This window comes from Ascidia mentula, chromosome 9 (assembly GCF_947561715.1).
Source record: "Ascidia mentula chromosome 9, kaAscMent1.1, whole genome shotgun sequence".
Taxonomy (NCBI): domain Eukaryota; kingdom Metazoa; phylum Chordata; class Ascidiacea; order Phlebobranchia; family Ascidiidae; genus Ascidia; species Ascidia mentula.
This window is the reverse complement of record NC_138574.1, coordinates 3,818,644-3,837,795: the sequence shown is the minus strand read 5'-3', so window position 1 is coordinate 3,837,795 and position 19,152 is coordinate 3,818,644. Positions and strand designations below refer to the sequence as shown.

At 37.1% G+C, this 19,152-nt stretch overlaps 1 protein-coding gene across 1 annotated transcript; it reads right to left on the bottom strand.

The window, feature by feature from the left end:
- Positions 1-49: 49 nt before the first annotated feature.
- On the bottom strand, positions 50-17,878 carry LOC145913317 (uncharacterized). The gene is made up of 36 exons (XM_083000934.1): positions 17,746-17,878; positions 17,355-17,500; positions 16,616-16,804; positions 16,297-16,443; positions 16,101-16,222; positions 16,006-16,040; positions 15,861-15,934; positions 15,698-15,800; positions 15,252-15,530; positions 14,964-15,074; positions 14,806-14,891; positions 14,377-14,455; positions 13,943-14,188; positions 13,576-13,773; positions 13,275-13,505; positions 12,945-13,158; positions 12,614-12,727; positions 12,245-12,418; positions 11,785-11,896; positions 11,427-11,564; positions 10,977-11,081; positions 10,836-10,909; positions 10,446-10,611; positions 10,097-10,153; positions 9,864-10,024; positions 9,168-9,311; positions 8,734-8,950; positions 3,800-8,565; positions 3,311-3,460; positions 3,109-3,231; positions 2,462-2,649; positions 2,235-2,389; positions 1,596-1,769; positions 1,008-1,088; positions 853-947; positions 50-617 (listed from the first exon to the last, which is right to left on the bottom strand). Exons 2-36 carry the CDS (start codon positions 17,475-17,477, stop codon positions 251-253), a joined length of 9,798 nt encoding a protein of 3,265 aa, XP_082857060.1. The 5' UTR covers positions 17,478-17,500; positions 17,746-17,878; the 3' UTR covers positions 50-250.
- Between the last annotated feature and the right edge of the window lie 1,274 nt (positions 17,879-19,152).

Sequence of the window (19,152 nt, the reverse complement as noted above, 5' to 3'; positions counted from 1 at the left end):
ACCAGCGACAATCCACAAACATTTTATCATGTATTGCCACACACTACAATAAAGCTTTGAAATGTTAGCATAATTTGCATCACCACAAATTCAGCTGAATTAACAACGTTTAAAGCAACATGACAGAAAAAAGTGTTAATTACAATATAACAGAAAGCAAGTACAATAATTTTAACTAAGAGTAAAGCTAAATTGAGATGATGAAAAGTTGTTTGAAAAGCTGACAAGGTAGTAGTTGAAATGAAAAATGTTACTGGCGAGACACTGTGTCCAATAATCCACAAATCTCTGTGATTTTGAGCAAGGCTTCTTCGGCAGTATCTTTAGGTGATATGCAAGCATTGCTTTTCAATGGTTGACTTGATTTTTTAGATGTGGGCCCTCGAATATTTTCTGTAGGCTTTAATGGCTGCAAGGATTTTGGTGCTTTAGTAGAAGGCTTAGCATTGCATCTAGCTTTTGCTGGCACAGAAGGTGCAACCTTAATTGTGGGGGCCTTTGATTGACGGGTTGTTTTTGGCTTTGTGGCCTGTTCTGGTAACTTTGGCGCTGTTTTTCTGCTTGGCGTAGATGTTGAAGCCATGGTTCCCAGCATGCCACACACAAAACTGCGCTCTCTGTTCAAAAAATAATAATTTTAGAACGAACAAGAGATGTTTTGCTCTTAGCCTACAAAAATAAACATTTCCATGCTGTTTGTATATAAAACAAATGTATAAAAACAAAGTTAGCATAAAATCAATCCCTCAAAAAAACACATTTGTGTAGTTCATGTACAATCAACACTAACAATCATGAATGCAGAACTTGTTTGGGACACAAAGAAGGGAATTGCAACACTAAAAAACTCACTTTACAAAACTTTGTTCAGCCACCATGGATGAATCATTCAAGTAACAAATTTTGTGAATTTCACTCATTCGTCTCTGGACTCCGGTGCGTTGATTCTGTTAAAAACATAAAATTCATGGTAAACTTGTACTTAATCTTGGCTGCTTGCAAGTAACCTCCTTATTGTATCTCCTCTCTGTTTCTTTTTGGATGCTTTTGAGTCTTTGTATGCTCACTTGATGGTTAAGGACAAAATCCTGTAAAATTTAATATTTGTAAATAATATGGTTTTTGTTAAAAAAAATTCTACACGCCATAGTGCCTCCCATTCAGATAAAAGTTTAATTGAAGCCCAATTGCCAAGTTTATGAAAATCTGATGTTAGTTTTTGGGAATCCAAAAATGGCCATTTTGCAGATAATGTGGTACTTTTTACCAGTATTTTTGGATATTCGACAAACAGTGAACACAGGCTGATTCATGTAGGCCAGTGAGTCCCATGGGGGATTAATAAAAATAATTTAGTTTTAGGCAAAACCTGCTGAATATCTCCATTAGGCATTTAAGCAACAGGCACATGAGAACAAATTAAAACAGGAAAATGACACAACATGACAATATGGACAACAAAAAACATTCATCTGGACATTTAGGGGGGTTTATAGTCAACTAAACACCTTGCAGGGTTCCACAGACAAACACTTTTTGGAAACATAGTCACAGGCTTTATAATTTTTTTTCCTTTCTGTTAGGAAGTTCTTTACCTTGGCCTTGTCCGAATCACTCAAATACAAAAGCAGAAGTTTGCAGGCAGCAACAAACACAGGTCGATTACTTTTGTCTCTTCCACCTCGATCCTGGAACTTTGCAAATACATTCACCAGCTCGTCGATATGTTGACCCATTATTTCCTTCACACTTGCAGCGGAGGGTGGGTGCTACATGAGAGTATTGTTACATGCATGTTTAAACTGCCTAATTCAATTGGAACAATCCAAGGTTTAAAAATGCAGTCTGAAATTCAAGCTTTTATGAATTGCTTGTACCTTGGGTTGAGAAAAGGTATAGTTTTATTTAGATTTATGTAGGGAAATGACCGACCTCTTCATGCCACTCAAAGAAAGAACTAGCGTTAGAAATTAGTCTTCAACTATATTTAACTTTTTTTTAATATACATTAAAGGTATGTCACAGCTTTGCAAAAACAACCAGTTCCATTTAAATAATTTTTTTTTAACTTCTAACAAAACAACTATAGCAATCAGAATTATTAGTGCAAAAATTTGCATTAAAGCAAGTGGCATACGAAGGTGGCAAATCTTTCAATACAAAGGTTATTTTTACAGACAAAAAAAGTTCAATGCCACAATATATGCCACATCTCAGAGACTAGATTTACTCACAGAAAGCAGGTTTGACAAGATCTTCATTGATGGACATATTATGCTACCAGCTGCAAAGTCTCGACTGCAAACGGAGAAAAGGCGGAAAAGAATTTGAGTTCCACCAGCTTTAGCGATATGCTCGCAGCACACACCCAAGATTTTGGAAGTGTGTTCTGTAAAACAAATCGCAAGTTTTATAAACAAAAACTAAGCTTTTTTCCTAGGTTTTTACACAAAAATCTTACCCAGTTCTTCAAGGGCAATTCGAATTTGGTTTAAATATTTCTTGCTGAAAAGAGCATGCAGTGCACGAGCCATTCTGTTGTGCAGGGTGTTTTCTGGATGTAAAGAGGCGCGCTTGGATGCCTCTTCTATTCTTTGCCTCCGATATGTTATGGCAGGAAATTGTAATTGAGAGTGACGAATTCTGTACCTGTGAGATATGAATTTAGAAATTTGAGAATAAGGATTGGAAATCAGAACAAACTAATAATTAATAAATCACAACATGTTCGTGGCAAGCAAAACTTTCGCAAAAACACACCTGTGATACTGAAATCATACAAACAACCTTGTGTCTAAACAAATTAATGTGTTGTTTAATATTTTGTAATTGACTGCAAAGCTTCCGATTGTGTCACACAAAAAAAGATGTATTGCTGGTATAAGGTCGATTTCGTGAAGAAAACATTTACATTGAAATCATATAGGGATTTTCTTGCTATGCGATGATTAATACAACCACTTCATGAGCTTTAGTATCTCTAACTATGTTTCAGTTTAGTGTAAAAAAGGATATGTTTAAGGTGCAGAATTTAGGAAGACTAATTTAAGGTCAAAACATGCTAAGATCAATGCAAAAACAACTCTCAGTTTAATGACAGGTACATACCCTCTCCAAGTAGCTTGAATACACAGTATGGCAGCTTTCTTTTTATTGACAAACTTGCAAGCTGCATGCATACGCCAGTTCTTCTGAATGACGACAGCAGCAAACTGGCGATGCAAGAGGTGTCTGAATGTAAAAATGTGATGTAAATTAATTTTCTAGTGTAGAAAATTATAAATACCACTTATATGCTGTACAATCATACCTTCTGAAATGCCTCTGGATAATTGTAGCAGATTTCCTCATTTTCTGGAAAAGTCTTTTTGCCATAATTGCTTTCCACCACTGTTGAACTTTGACAACTTGTTGTATTTTTGCTTTGTAATGTGCACGGGCAACTGATCTTCTGTATGCCCTGTTTGCAACAAAATCAAAAACTAAGTAATCTCAACTGGCAGTGTAATGTTATTGACATGTTGCAAGTCTTGATAATCTGTTAATTACTTGTGGTGACTATTAACTATGTCAATTTGGTTTTGTGCAAATACAATAATTAGCAACCACAATAAAATAAAAACTTAAAGATCTAAATGTCAACTCTCAATTTATTAAATAAAATTAAAAACTAAAAATTTGTGCTTCATGCAGAATTATCATGATGGAATTGAAAAAATCTGTTTGCAAAAGCCAATCATGACTGTTTGTTCAATTGTTGTTTCTTAGGATACAAATGTCATTGGATGATATTTATTACCTTTGAATGATAATAGCATTCATGTGGTCTCTGGCAGCCAAACTTATCATCAGAAGTTGAAGTTTTCTTTTCGCAGCTTTCTTCTCCAAAAGTAAAGCATAAGCTTGTCGCTGGCGACACCCGCGGTACCAAGACTGTAAAACAACTGCAGCCTTTTCTGCCAAATATCTTTCTTTCAAGTGTTTAAACTGTTTTCTTGCAGCATAGCCCCTGTAGGCTGATTGAACAACGATAGCAGAGGCCTTGAGTTGCAAAAATGAGTTGCGGGTTTCTTTGGCAAATTTCTCTGAACGCCAGCATATTTGAATTAGTATAGCAGCTTGTTTGATTATTTTAAATTTGTGTCTAGCTTGGTGTGCCCTCACCAAAGCTTGTATTTTGACAACTGATGACAACTGTTTGGCAGTTTGGCTTCTGGCCATATAGCCTCTAAAACATGCTTGAACAAGTGTAGCAGATTTCTGCATAGTCAAGAACTTTTTCCTTGCAATTGCCATTCTTCTAAATGACTGCATTGTCACAACAGTGGCCTTGTAGTCAAGAAACTGTTGCCTGCTTTTATTACCAAGCAACGTTGCCTTCCATTTAGACTGTATCACCATCACCGACTTAATTACTGTCACAAATTTTTTCCGTTGTTTTAGAGCTTTGTAATGGGACTGAATAACTATGGCAGCATTTCTTTGTGCATGGAACTCCATTCGCTGTAAATAACCCCTCCAAATTTTCTGTATCAGCAGTGCTGCTTGGTTTTGTCTCTGTTGCAAATGATGGAGTTCTAGAAGTTTCTGGTAAGTTAGGCGAGCAGCATAACCACGGTAACATGCTTGTATCTTTAAGCAGCTTTCTCTTATACATCTGAAGCGTTTGCATGTGTCTCTTCCTAATACTTTGGCGCGCCAATGTGTTTGAACAAAGGTGACAGTGCTTTTTAGTTTGATGTACTCTTGATGCTGAACTGTCCCCTTCCACCATGCCTGTATGCACACAGCAGCACTTTTCATCTTTCTGTACTCCTTCAAAGCATTTTGGCCAATCTCATATGCTCTCCAGTGTTGTTGTATACATGAGATTGCTTGGAGTTTTTGCTTGTATTCGTTTCGGACCCAAACACCTCTAAACCAAGCTTGTATCTGTATCGCTGATCTGCGAGATGCGGTGTAAGACCTTCGGGCACTCCAAGCTCTGTAATAGGATTGGACAGTAACAGCAGCAGATTTATGTTTCAAGAATTTTCGACGTTGAACTGTGGCCTTATATAGGGACTGTATTGCAACGGCAGCAGATTTTTGTTCTAAAAATTTCTTTCTGTACACGCATCCTTGTAACACCGCACGCCACTTTCGCTGCAGAAGAACTGTGGAATTATACAAGTGAAGGTACCTGTGTTGTTGAATGCAACCCCTGAACCAACTTTGAATTTTTACGGCTGAATTTCTAGCAAGTAGGAATCTTTGTCTTGCCTGGTAACTCTTCCAAAAAGACTGTATTAAAACAGCTGCTTTTTCCATTCTGACTTCTTCCAAAATTGCTTGATATTTTTTTCTTGACACCCACCCGTGGTATGCAGCTTGAATAACAACAGCAGATTTTTTCTTTTTCAGAAAAGCAAGCCTTGAAGTTTTTGCCAACAGTGTGGCTCTCCAGTATTTTTGCAGAGTGATAACGGCGTTTCGAATTTCCAAAAACTTTTTTCTCGCCTGCTTTCCTCTTGCCAGTGCTTGAACTTTCACCACAGAATCCCGCTCCTTGACAAACTTTTTCCGCAAAATTGAGCCTCTAATAAAAGCCTGCAGCATTATCACTGACTTCCGGAGGTTTTGAAACTTCCTTCTTTGCCGTGTCCCTCTCCACATCGCCTGTATGCAGACTGCAGATAATTTGTATTCCAAAAACTGTTTTCGAACTTTTCTGGACAACAGTGTTGCTCTCCATTGAGTTTGGATACGAGTTATCGAAACACAAAGTGCCACAAACTTCTGGCACTGCTTTATACCTCGGTACCATGCCTGAATTTTTATTGAAGAATTTTTTGCAAGTGTGTACTTCCTTTGCTGCTCTGCACCTCTCCATGCTGCCTGAATAACAACGGCTGCTTTGTTTTGTGCTTGTTTTACCAAACAGGTTTGTTTCAGCTTGTTGTAATAATCTCGGGCCACACATCCCCGCCACCAGGCCTGTATTACAATACAGCTTTTCTTGAGATGGCAGTAGTATGTTTGTATTTGGCGCCCAAGAAGTTTAGCCCTCCATTGCCTTTGAATGCATTGAGCTGCTGTCCGCATTATCACATATTTCCTTCGTTCAACTACACCTCTGTAATGGGATTGACAAATCAGTGCAGCATGTTGTAAATCTTTAAAATCTTTTTGTGCTTCTCGACGCAACACACAGGCACTCCACAATGCTTGAATACATCTGGCAGCTTGATTTTGTTTGGCAATCGCCTTCCTAACCATGTATCCCCTGTACAACGCCTGTATCTTTACAATAGAATAGCGTGTTATGTTGTACAGATTTCTTTCCCGCCATCCTTTAACATGGGCCTGTATGATAGTGGCAGCTGCTTTACATTGCAAAAACTTTCGACGTTGCATGGTGCCCCTCCATATTGACTGTAATTTGATGATATTTGCTTTAACAGTCTGATATCTTTGCCATACTTTGCGACTGATCAAGACAGCTTTCCATTTTTGTTGCACCATAATAACAGCAGTGCATAGTTGTTTGTAGGATTTTCTTTGCCTGAAAGCTTTGAAGCAACTTTTAATTTTTATAGCAGCATGCTTCTGTTTTAGGAAAATGCTCCTAGTAATATGACATCTCCAAATGGATTGAATTAAGGTGGCAGCATTAATTTTACGGGTTTCCTCAGCTTTCAGTTCCTGGAGGCTAAGAAAATGTTTCATCGCAACATGACCCCTATATAAAGATTGTATCTTAATGCATGATGCTTTCATGCTTAGATACACATTCCTTTGGTCCTTTGCTGCGATGGTTGCTTTGAAGTGGGTCTGAATGGTAAGAGCAGCTTTTCTTAGTTGCAAATATCTTTGCCTTTGTTGAAATCCTCGCCAGTGATCTTGTAGTTTGATGGCTGATGTCTTTTTTAACACAAACATTTCTCTCGTTTCTCGACCAAGCAACACTGCCCTCCAGTGTTGTTGCAGACAAATGGTTGCCAATCTCAGTTTTAGATACCTATTCTGATATAATATTTGTCGAAACAAAGCTTGTAATTTTACAGCAGATTTTTGCTTCAGAGTATAATCACGCTTTGCAATGAGCCCACGTACATGTGCTTGTATTGTGACGGCAGCACTCCGTGCAATGAGGTACTTTCTACGACACAGAGTCTTTCTTCTCATAGCTTGCAATCTCACCACCGTGCATCTCACATGGATGTACTCGTTTCGTTGTTGCCGGCCAACAATAAAAGCTTTCCACCTGGATTGAAGGACATAGGTTGCAGATTTTATTGCTTGAAATCGTTTCTGTTGGAGGCAACTTCGATACCAGGACTGAATTTTAACAACTGCTTTCTGCATCTCTCGAAATCTTCTTCTGCATAATGTTCCTCTTCTCATGGCTTGCATCCTTATTACTGACCTCCGAAGGCATGTGTATGCATTTCGCTGTTGCTTGGCCAAAACATTTGTCCTGTAAATTGTTTGCAATGTTCTGGCACAAGCTTTTAATGCAGAATACCTGCATCGCTGCTGAAGACCTTTAAACCATGATTGGATTTTAATGGCTGATTGCTTTGTTTTCAGAAAATTACTACGGCAGTTGGTCCCCCGTCTGATAGCTTGCATTCTAATAATTGTATGCCGAAGCAGCTGGTAGTGATGTCTTTGTTCTTTGCATAGCATATTGGCTCGATGCCTTTTTTGAATTGTGGCAGTGGCATGTTTTAGAGCAGCGTATCTTCTTTTCTCACGACTGCCTTTGTAACATGACTGAATAATAATGGCAGCTTTTCTTCTGTGGCAAAACTCTCTGCGACACAATGTAGCTCTTCTCAGGGCTTGCATCTTTATGACATTTTCTTTGAAATGAAGAAAATCTTCCCGCTCTTGTTTGCACAAGATATTGGCTCGGAATTTTCTTTGCATATTCAATGTCACCAATTTCATTTCAACAAAAAACTTTCTTTGACAGATGCCCTTGTACCACGATTGAATTTTCATGGTTGCATTTCTCTTCAACAAGTACTGTTGACGAACTTTTATAGCCTTAAAAGCAGACTGAATACGAATGGCAGCATTTGTTTTCATTTCAAATTCCTGCTTGGCTTGTTTGTAATGCTTTCTTGCAAGCCATCCTCTCACAAGACACTGTATTTTGATCACAGATTGTCGGAGCATTTGAAAGTAGCTTCTGTACTGTTGGGCACTGTAGTACGCCCTCCAGTGGCACTGAATTGCACACACTGATGCTCGTATCTGTAGAAACTTCCTACGTTCAATGCACCCCCTTCTGTGTGCTTGTATGATAAGAACAGATCGCCGCATGGCCAGATATTTATTCCTAGCCAAATGTTGACGCACATGTGCTTGAAGGATAATGCTGGCACTTCTTAGACAAGCATATTTTTCCATTTGGTGCTTTGCCTTCGCAGTTGCTCGCCAGTGCTGTTGAATAATCGTAACTGCTTTGCGTAAGTTCAAGTACTTTTGTCTTGCCGTTATGTATCGAAACCATGTTTGAATGACCAATGCAGACTTGTGTTGCAATTTTTGGTCCCGATAGTGTCTCCACATTCTCTGTGAACAAATGTCAGATTGCCAATTGAGAATCTAGTAAAATGCACTCGAGTTACAAGAAAATAAATCTTTTTTTATAAAACAGTGTTACCACCTACACTTAAATACCCACAATTAACTTAGGTATTTGGTGACTTAATGCCATATGTCCCAACACACAAACAATACCTGTAGCACTATAACTGCATTGGTCTGAAGTTGTAATAAAGCTTGTTCGTCCATCAGTCTTTTCACTAGCAGTTTTGCTAAAACCATTCGCACATTGGTTTGAATTCGAATAGCTGCCCTTCGTTGTGCAATAAATTCTGCTCTGGCCAGCTTGGTTGCTTGGTAACCACGGTAGCAGCTCTGAATTACTTGGCAAGCATGCTTTTCTTTCAGAAACCTGTACAATGATAGAAAACACTGTAACAATATAATAAATGTCATTTCCAAACCATGTTGCATTTTACATTTATAAATAATTTATATTATTTTTTGTGTATGTGTTGACATTTGTGGTTTTTAGCATTTTTAAAAAATTGGATGAATGTGGCAAAAATAATTGGAAGTTAATTATTTACAAGTGTATGCCAAGTAACATACTTGGTTGCCAAGGTTACCTCTTTCTGCAAATCCACGCCTTAAAGAAGGAAGTAATGCATGTGGCTGCTTTCTCCTCCAGTTCTTTAATTCTTTCCCTTTCAAGCTTCTCTTTCTTCCGTGCTATATAATTTGCCCAGGAGATCTGAATTATCCGAGCAGCTCTGCAGAGAAAATAAGGTTTGTTGATTCTGGAACAGCACCAGTATTCTTCATTTTATAAGGCCAAAAGTAAGCACAATTCATGTTGCCTTTCATCAAGGCTAAAATCATAGCTTTTGTGACTTTTGGAGCTTAAATTGAGAGAAGTATTTTTATTATTCTCAGTATAAAGAGACTGGCCCATATTGCTATTAGCACTGTTATGTTTACAAGAAGACGTTTCGGCAAAAACTTATGTCATCATCAGTTTGAAGGAAGGGATTGGTGTAGCTCCATCATTATAATGAGCTGACCAGACCGACATCACTGATAAGGCTCGCGCGGGTGTTGACGACTGTGACATCGGTCTGGTCAACTCCAATCGCGTCGTTCAAACTGATGATGGCATAAGTTTTTGCTGAAACGTCTTCTTTTAAACATGACAGTGTTAATAGCAATATGGGCCAGTCTCTTTATTCTCAAATTATGAGAAAACCTGTGAGTTGTGTTCCTATTTTTATTATGTTTTATACAGAAACTTTTTATCACTATGATACCAATGCTCTTTTTCAAACCTTTCTTCAACGCGGACATCAATCAGTCTTGTACAAAGGCAAGCCACCAGGAGGCGCACTACTTTGCTGTCTGGGATCGTACCACAAAAATCATCGATGCATATCAATGAGGGTATCCCCCCAAGCTCATACACAGCCTTTTTAACCATCAAAAAGTTGGCCTGTATTTAAAAATATAACAGGGCTGATGCAATTATTACAGATGTAATTTTCGGAAGTTTAGAATCAAATACCTTCTCATTTTTTTGTAACTTCAAATAGTTTTCTCTTGATGACTGTGAAGAGATATCCTGGAAATAAAAGACACAATACTCATTTTCTGTTTTGATACCAGCTTTTGTTTTGTATTGTAAGAGATTATATAACAGAAGACTTAAGTCATTTGTCTTTCTCTTGTTTTTGATATTATTTCGCCTACGATTCAGCATCGTCAGTATCACATATTCTAATAGGTTGTATTGACTTAGGTTTTCCCTTATATAACTTGTTAAAAAAATCTCTTTTTTACCCATTAGACTGTTGGGAGATTCCTATACATATTTTAAGAGTTCTATTTGTATTGTAAGAGAATAACGACACTACCTCATCGGGTCCCACATCGCCCATGTTCAGTGTCGTCTCACATCTGATGTTAGTTGGTGCAATAAGTTGTGGTTGGTAGTGAGATATGAGGGTAGCCATGACTTGTCCATCGGCAAAGGAGTTCACAAAGTTGTGAACGTCAACACCATGGTGCGCGCATACATACCTAAACACATAGTGCATTACATCATAAAACCCATTCAATTTAAGGATCTTGTGGACAAACATTAAAAAAGCAGAAATTTAAGAAATGTAATAGTGCAATAACAAATGTTATGTTTAACATAAAAAAATGTTTTTTTTGTCTTAACTTGCATGAATTGTTTAGAAGACAGTAGATTGGTTACTTGCATATTAACTGTAATACAACCAATATAAAATTTTACATACTTGCACCATTTGAGCAGGATAGCAGAGGTTTTCTCAACATCTGTATTCGCGCCAAGTAAAACTGCATCAAGCTCCTGTGAATAATCAACATCCATTTTCAAGATATACAACATGAATAATACACAATTGACTGTATCTTACCAGGTTTGTGACTTCCTGTCCAAACTGTGTCTGTTTTAACTTCAAGGTTCGCTGGAGAAAGGATATTTCATCTTCAACTTGCTGGCAATTGACCGCATTGACAAGCTATGTACAAAAAGGTGGAGTATAAGGCAAATGCACATGTATTAAAATGAACAAATAAGACCTGAATAAACAATTGACTTTATCATAGCATTTTTAGTTTATTAACTATCACCATAAACTCTACACACATCTTAAACAATTATAACAAAATTCACAGTTTTGGGGGTATTTAGTTGCATTGCCTCAACAATAGTTTTTACTATAATTGTATTTTGTTTTTTTTTAGCTGATAGCTTTAGTTTGGTTGAAAGTAGTTGTAACACTGCATACATTACCACAATATTTTTAGCTACTTTGGCCCCACAACTCAGGCTAAAACACAGGTTTTTAACTTTGTTTCTTTACCTGAAAATGAGCAGCAATGTTCCAAATCAGACTGAGCGTCTTATCACAATTTCCATTCACAATATGTTCAGTCTCTATAGGTTTGCCCTCATCATCTTTCGTGCAAATACCGTAATTTCCCAGTGCTTTGATTGCAACCTATTGATGTCAAAAAATAAAAACCAAAGATACAATTTATACTTCTAAATAAATTTTTCAATAGCATTATGTTATGTTTATATTGATGATTACATGAATTTCCACCAAAACGTTAAACTAACCATAATTTGGGTCTTTTTGATGTAAATATTACTCCAGGATTTAGGGCAACAATTATTAAATATCCGCAATTTACAATGCAGCCTTTCCTTTTACTTACCCCAGTGTTGTGACGCTTTTGCAGGAGACTCCCTGGAGGAAATCTCAACTTCGAGGACAAACTCCAATCGTGGAAAAGGATTTCTGTCATTCTTGTGAGGCGGATACCGTCCCTAAAAATCAATTCGTTTTTAGCTGAGGAACAATGTAGAAGTCTATACTTCAAAAATCAACACATATAGAAAAAATATGTTTTAATGAATGAAATTTAAATAATGAACACTGAGCAATAACGAAAATACTTTGGGTAAATACTAAAAAATGGTTACTTACAAAAACAGGAACAAAAAATACAAATATAAGCAATAGAGCCAATAATATTTTTATAGTGAGCTGCAGACAGGGCCACTGTAGCTTAATATGACTCATCAGTGCAGCTATAGTGTGACTTCTTGTCAGCTAAATAGCCAGCAAGACTCACACTTTGTGATCTGCAGAACAACATGCAGTATTTAACTTACCTCAAATCAACAGCTATGTTGTGAATTCCATATTCAAACTCATCCAAGTAAGATTGTTGGTGGGAAACATGGTAACCAAGGTACGAGAGATGTTTAACGATATCACCCTCGCCACTCAAAAACTCGCGAGATATATTTATCAACAGCTCTCGGCAACTTGTTATCTTTGCACCCCTGTATATGTTTTGAGATGTTTTACTTTTTAGTCTAAAATCTTTTACTGCTGCAAAAAAAATTTAAACAGTCGAGTGTGAATTTTTACAAACAATTATATATATTTGTTTTTTGCCGTAAGTGAAAGCTTTCAAAAAATATTAGGTTTCAATTTGTGACATAAGGTTTTATTATGTTAATAGCACTAGGACTAACTTTTCGAAGAGACAGGGGTCATGATCTATTAGTCTGGAACCTTTCGCTTGATCAAGAAAATACACAAGAACAAGTATCTTCTTTAGGGTGTGCTTTCCTAATTCATCTTCAAATCTGAACATAAATATAGATTTAAATATAGGACAATTCAGACTGCTCTTTGTATTCTGATATGACATACAACAATGTTATTTGTTCCAAACATTTGAACCAATTTTTTTTTGTTTTATTTTTTTTTCTGTTTTTTGAAAAGTTGTTTCAGCACATCTACATTTGCAATTTATTACTCAGTAAAATCAACAGCAAACAAGAAGCAAAATTCAAAACTCACCCAGATCTGTAGGAGTGTGGAACAGTTGGATGGGCATAAGTTTGGGCGATGTCATCATCATGAAGCAACCTGTGTTTTATGAATCGGGCCACAGCTGACGAAGGAGAATCCCCTCCAGGGACTGGGACGGTCTCACCAAAAACTGCTTCAAGTCCGAGTCGCAGCCAGATTGAGTGAAAGTTCATTAGAAAGCCAAGTAGTTGCCGACGACAGCCTGAACAATTTGATAATTATTTACATGTTACCATGTTTACTAGGTATGCTTTTGCATAAAATGACCACTAAAAGTAAATAATGTCCTGTTTTAGATAAAATACTCATACAACTTACCAAGATCCTTCCACAATGGTCGGTCACTTCTAACTTTCAGTCGGCCAGTGTCAACCTCTTGTTCAACCTTCTGGATAATATTGGTGATATTTGTGGAGAGAAACAAGTTACAAGCAGCCCGACGAAGACTGTTCAGTCTGCATCCGATCCGATATGCTCGCAATGATGCCATCTCTTTACTCATGGCTGGCTGAACTTTGGCAGCCGAAGCAAGTATTTTCACATCAATAGCTTTATAAACATGTATGACACTTGTAACACATGATGAAAAATATATTGATTGGATTTGAATCGGTTGTACCTGATGCATCCCCATTCATTTGGCTAGGTTTGAATTCATCAGGTGTTAAAACGTAGTTTGCCCAACAGGCAAGAGCTCGTTCCTGCTTTACCCTCCACTTGGCATCGTAGAACTGGTTTCTTGATGCATAAGTTAGCGGGTGTCTTCGCTGCACAACTTTCGAGTCTGATTTTAACACTAAATGTGCCATTGGAACTCCTGGATAAAAAGACGTATATTGGCTAATGGGGGTTTATCTTCATGAAAGATAGCTTTGGTGTGATTTTTTCTTTCTCAGTCAGCACGTTTATTTAACATTTTTATCATTAGGTTTTGTTAAAACAAAGCATTAGACATGCACCATCTAAGCACCAACAAGCATCTTCACCTTTTACAATTTTTTTCTTTGTTGGTTTCTTGGCATCCACCACAGCTGCACGCTTTATGCCGGCAAGTGTGGGTTGCTTCATGACTTTACTGCGTCTCTTATTTTTGCCCGGAGATAATGTTTCCTTCATGTAAGGTACTGGCATGGATCTTCTGCTGGATAATTTTTTAGGTGACGGAAACGCTGCCCGACCAGCTTTGCTTGCACGAAGTTTCTGAATAGTTTTGCCTTTTGGGGTGCCCAAACCTTGGTAAAACAATTGTAATGTGTACCAACACTCAAAACAATAAATACGGTTGAAATATGCACGGTATTAGTTGCAGTCAAGCTAACAGACTTTTTCTAACGACACAAAGCCAAAATCTATTAAAAACTTACTTATTATTTTAACAAAGCTTTGCAATAAACAATAAATAGTCTTCAATATTCCATACCTTTGCTCCTTCTTTGGCTCTTATCTGGAGTTGCTCTGCCCTTCTTTCTAGTCACATCCATTTTAGGGCTCTTCATCGCCTGGAAAAAATATTTATACACAAATATATGTTGAAAAACTGTATATATATATAAAATGATTCACATTCAATAAAATTATTATTACTGATACAATAATTGCATCAGGGCATCTACATCAGAGTTAATTTTTTTTTACCAGTCCACCAACATAAATTCTTTTCACATTAAATGGATTTCTTTTCCGGCATTGAAAAGTGCATAGTTTTGACTTATTAAATTTTCTTTTTATACACATGTTCTTTACATTGTATTCTTACTTTGATTGTTCAAAATCACTGGGCCTCAAAGTTGTTTAGAAACTAAACTGGTGAGCTAGGTCAAAAAGGTCGAGAGTCACAGATGTAAATTACCTTCTTTGGTGCTGAGGAGGACAAGGACTTCCTTTTCGATCCAGTTTTATGACAATCCTCCTGATTTTCTCCAATCACGTATGTGGCTGTAAACAATGTTATAAAGGGGTTTGTAACTGGAAGTTTATTTACACAAAAATCATCAAAGTCGTCGAAACCTGTACTGGTGTTGCTGTGAAGACTGCTGTTTAATTGGGAGTCTAAAGCAACTGTGTGGTCAGCATGTAGAATCTGTGTTGAATTGTGGACCAAGATGTCTGGCCCATCACCTTCATTTAAAAAATCAGTTAAACACTGATGAATACGATCGATACAATTTTACATTCTTGCTCATAGCAGTGAACACTATATTTCAGTATTCGCTTTTTTACTAAAGTCAGGGGATACCAAATCAAACCATCAAATGAGTATTTTAATAAACCCATTATATTCCCAAACACTCATACCTGTGCTGCCCTGTCGACAAACCCTCTCATGGAAAGATTGAATAAGCCTATCATGTTCATCCAAACTATCCTGATCAACAACTGCAGAGTTTTGATCATCTGAATTTAATGCATCAGTCACCATAATTGTGGGTCTGCCAGTCGGAGTGGAGTCATGGGAAACAGGTTTCAAGCCCTGGTCTGCACAGAAGGCTGGTAGCTCCGAGGGTGGCGTCTGTGACACAACAAATGTGGGACGTCCCAGAGATTGTTGCAAGTGGTCTTTGAACTGGAAGTATTCTGTTAACAAACAAGACAAAATTCAACATCACATACAGCCATTTACTTGCCTGAGATTCAAGCTTATAACATGCTTTTTGATTGTTGTTTTTTTATGGTTTGAGTAGAAGTACTTTGTAATAAATGACATCTTCGTGCACCATTACTTTTCAATTGCAACATCTTACCAAAATCTGGCTTTGAACTTGAAGGAATCTTTTTTATGGTGGGTGGGGTTTCCAGCAATTCACCACTGTCGTCTTTATTTACTGTTACATCAGCCGGGGTTAACTATCAAAAAAACATTATATTACAATTCATAATATTTAACCATTTGCCGCTCTTAAAAACCTGCACTTCTGCTGGTGAACTGTGTGCTGGCTCTGTAAAAACAGTTGTCGAAGTTTCTTTTGCTACCAGGAAACCTAAGTATTGCACAAATAAACAGCATTTAGTGAAACAACTAAAAACAGGCACTTTCTTATTCCAATCACACCTGTTTGTATTTCTCGCAAAGGCATCGCAGTTGACCTAAAAACACAGTTATTTAATATTTATGTTTGATTTTGTTAATTAAATTTTTCGACAAACCTCTGATACACTGCTTCATTTAAAACTTTGCCTTTTGCAGGTGATTGTGTTGATGGCACAGAGTTCTGTAAGTTTTGATCCTGGTTCAAAGGTCTTAATGGTCTTCGTCTGCGCTTAATGAGCTAAAATACATATTGTGCAAATTCTTTCCAACTCAAAAAGATAAGTGTTAAAAATACATGAAGGAAATAAATACCTTTTCTTTTACAATTCCTAACAGAAGAAATTGCAGTCTGAAACCTTCGTAATTAACCAGTCCCATTTCTCTATAGTTTCCAGCATCTTTGGGTGTCCATGATATGGTCAGTGCATCACTGCTGTTGCCATCAATAGAAAATCGCTTCTAAAACATCAAAAAAATGACTTGCAAACTATCTGCATTTGAGCTTGATGACAAGCAGTTAAAACTTCACTGATTTTATTATACCCACGTTATTTTTGTTTTTTCCATATATTTTATTAATAGTTTATTTAAAGTAACTATGCAAAACATAAAAAAAATCCTATATATTCACCTTTGATATGTTGAAATGTTTCTTGTATGGAAATCTTTCGACAATGACATCAACCTCATAATTGTTACAATTGTCTATGACCAATTCCCTCACAACAGTTTTGTTTATTTTGCATGAACCAAAATCAACAATTGGTTTCTTTCCAAAATGTGTGAGTTTCAATGTGACTTGCTCTTCAACAGCTATATCCTATAAAAAGCAATGAATTTGCAAAGAATTAAATTTCTGTAAGGTGACATAGAATCAACAATGTATATATTGTGCTTTTCAGTTTATCTGAGAAAAATTTTGGGAACGAACAACATGATAGGGGAAAATGTTGTACATGGAGGATATTATACCCTTCACAAAAATTTCATAGATAAATTAACTAATAAAATAACATAAATAAAAATAAATAACAAAAAGCACCTTTCAATGAATATTATGGATCTTTGCATATACAAAAAAAACATTCGCTAGACTGCCTCACCCCAGATTATAAAAAGTGTGGTGCGAAGAGGGCAAATCCTCAGCGCAATTTTGCGAAAATTTACGGATAATCCGTGCAATATTAATTAGCGAATACATTAATGTTGCGATCGTCCGCGCAATTAAAAATCGCTGAAAAAAATCCTCAGCGCAAAAAACAAACTTTCCAATCTGGGCGTCACCCATGAAAACACAAATAAAATACATTTCAGTCTTGCAAACAAAAACAGTACTTTTATTTTATATATTTGACAAAAGGTAATATTACCTGTGGTGGGGTATAGGGTTCATGATCGACCCAGAGCTTTCTCGTACGGACAGGAGTGACATTTTGAGAATTTTCTTCATTGCCTGGAGCTTGATTCTCATTTTGGACAAATGCAGGCAACATGATTGCTTGACAGTAACGTCCACCTGATGGTAGCAGTAAGATTAACAATGACAGTCACCATTAATTATAATGCTTGCTGGTGCACTGCTTTTGTAAGAGACTAGTAGTCTATAAGCATTATAAAAATAGACCAGAGACGGACACGGTGAATTGAAGAAATTGAATTAATTAGCAGCAATAAAAGTACAGACAGAAACATGGACACCACATGAGTAGGCAGAGTAGGTCTATACGAATATTCTCCAATTTTTCGTTTACTCCTTTTTACCTGTAACTTTTTTCGATATGTATTTCGGCAATTATAAATTCCCATAAATCACAACCAGCATTTCATCACTCCAATGAATATCAGCACTTCGTTTGAAACGCACGCGCTTTTATATCGAACAAAAACAAAAAACACTTATGGCAGTGGCAGTGAAGAGTTTGTTTTCAACATTTAAGCTAAGCGCTGCAGGTTTCGGCCAATCACAGGCCGGGATGAATTCTATGCATGATCAATCACATGGAAACATAAATTGCGAAGTCTTTAATATAGGGGATGCGCAAATTCTGAATATAATTTAACTAAATTGCAATCTTCTTTACTTTGTACAAAAAAAAAATTAATTGAAATTTAATTGAAATCAATCAAAGTCATATACTTCAACAAATAATCAACTCAAAATTGTTCCAAAGCGAATTGTTGGCAATATGAAAGCTTTTTTGCCCGTTTTTTTGCAATCGTAGCCTAACAATGTTAAGTAACTGCCTCAACAAACAAGAAACAAAAATTTCCAATTGACGTCAAGGACTTACATTGGGCAGTGCTTCTTGAGGGTCAAGTATTGGCTCCGAAGCGTGCCCGCTATTGGATAGTACCCATTCTTAAATGCGGTATTTATGGAAACCGCCTAAAAATAAAGCTCTCACTTATCTGGTAGCAGAACAACAAAAGACCAAATGACGCAAGTCTTTAGTTGCCATGGTTGATGGTTGCAATACGAATCGTACATCGCCACAACAAAGTTTGTGGTCGGTAAAAGTTACTCAATGTTTTATATGAGTTTTGAATTTCGTAAAGTTTGTAAATTCACCATGTATTAATTTGTTGTTGTGTTGTTTTTCTGTTAAATTTGAGCATATATGCTCGTTTCTTCAAGAGAGAAATCAAAATACAGTATTTCCACAATGAAATAACGGACCAGAAAATATAGATGCAATCATAAAAGAACAAAAATTTATAATTTAAAGATTTTGTTTGTTTCACTGAAAATTACCTCTAAAGGAGAAACAGACATTTGTTTTTTTGAGCTCGGGTTTTTTTCTGGTCGTGTACCTTCAAGGGTTGCATGCTATAATCACCCATGATCATGTAGCAACATCGGAACGGCCTGTCAACATTTACAACTTCAAGGCGGGCGCCTCAAAAACCCGTTCTAACGCTCTCGCCAGCTCGGTGTCAGGACCCTGAGCACTCTGACATCTCCTCGAGTCGAATGTATCCTTGAGGACTAGCTTGGGTTTGTCGGTCCAACTTGCACAATCAACGTAGCTCCAGCGCCTGGGCATTGTTTCCGCCGCGGGACGATTAGCGCCACAGTGCTCGAGAAAGTTTAAGTGACAAGCTGGGCAAATAGGAGGGATGAACACCAGGAAAGCACTCGCGCTAATTATCTGAATTTGTAACGAGCGG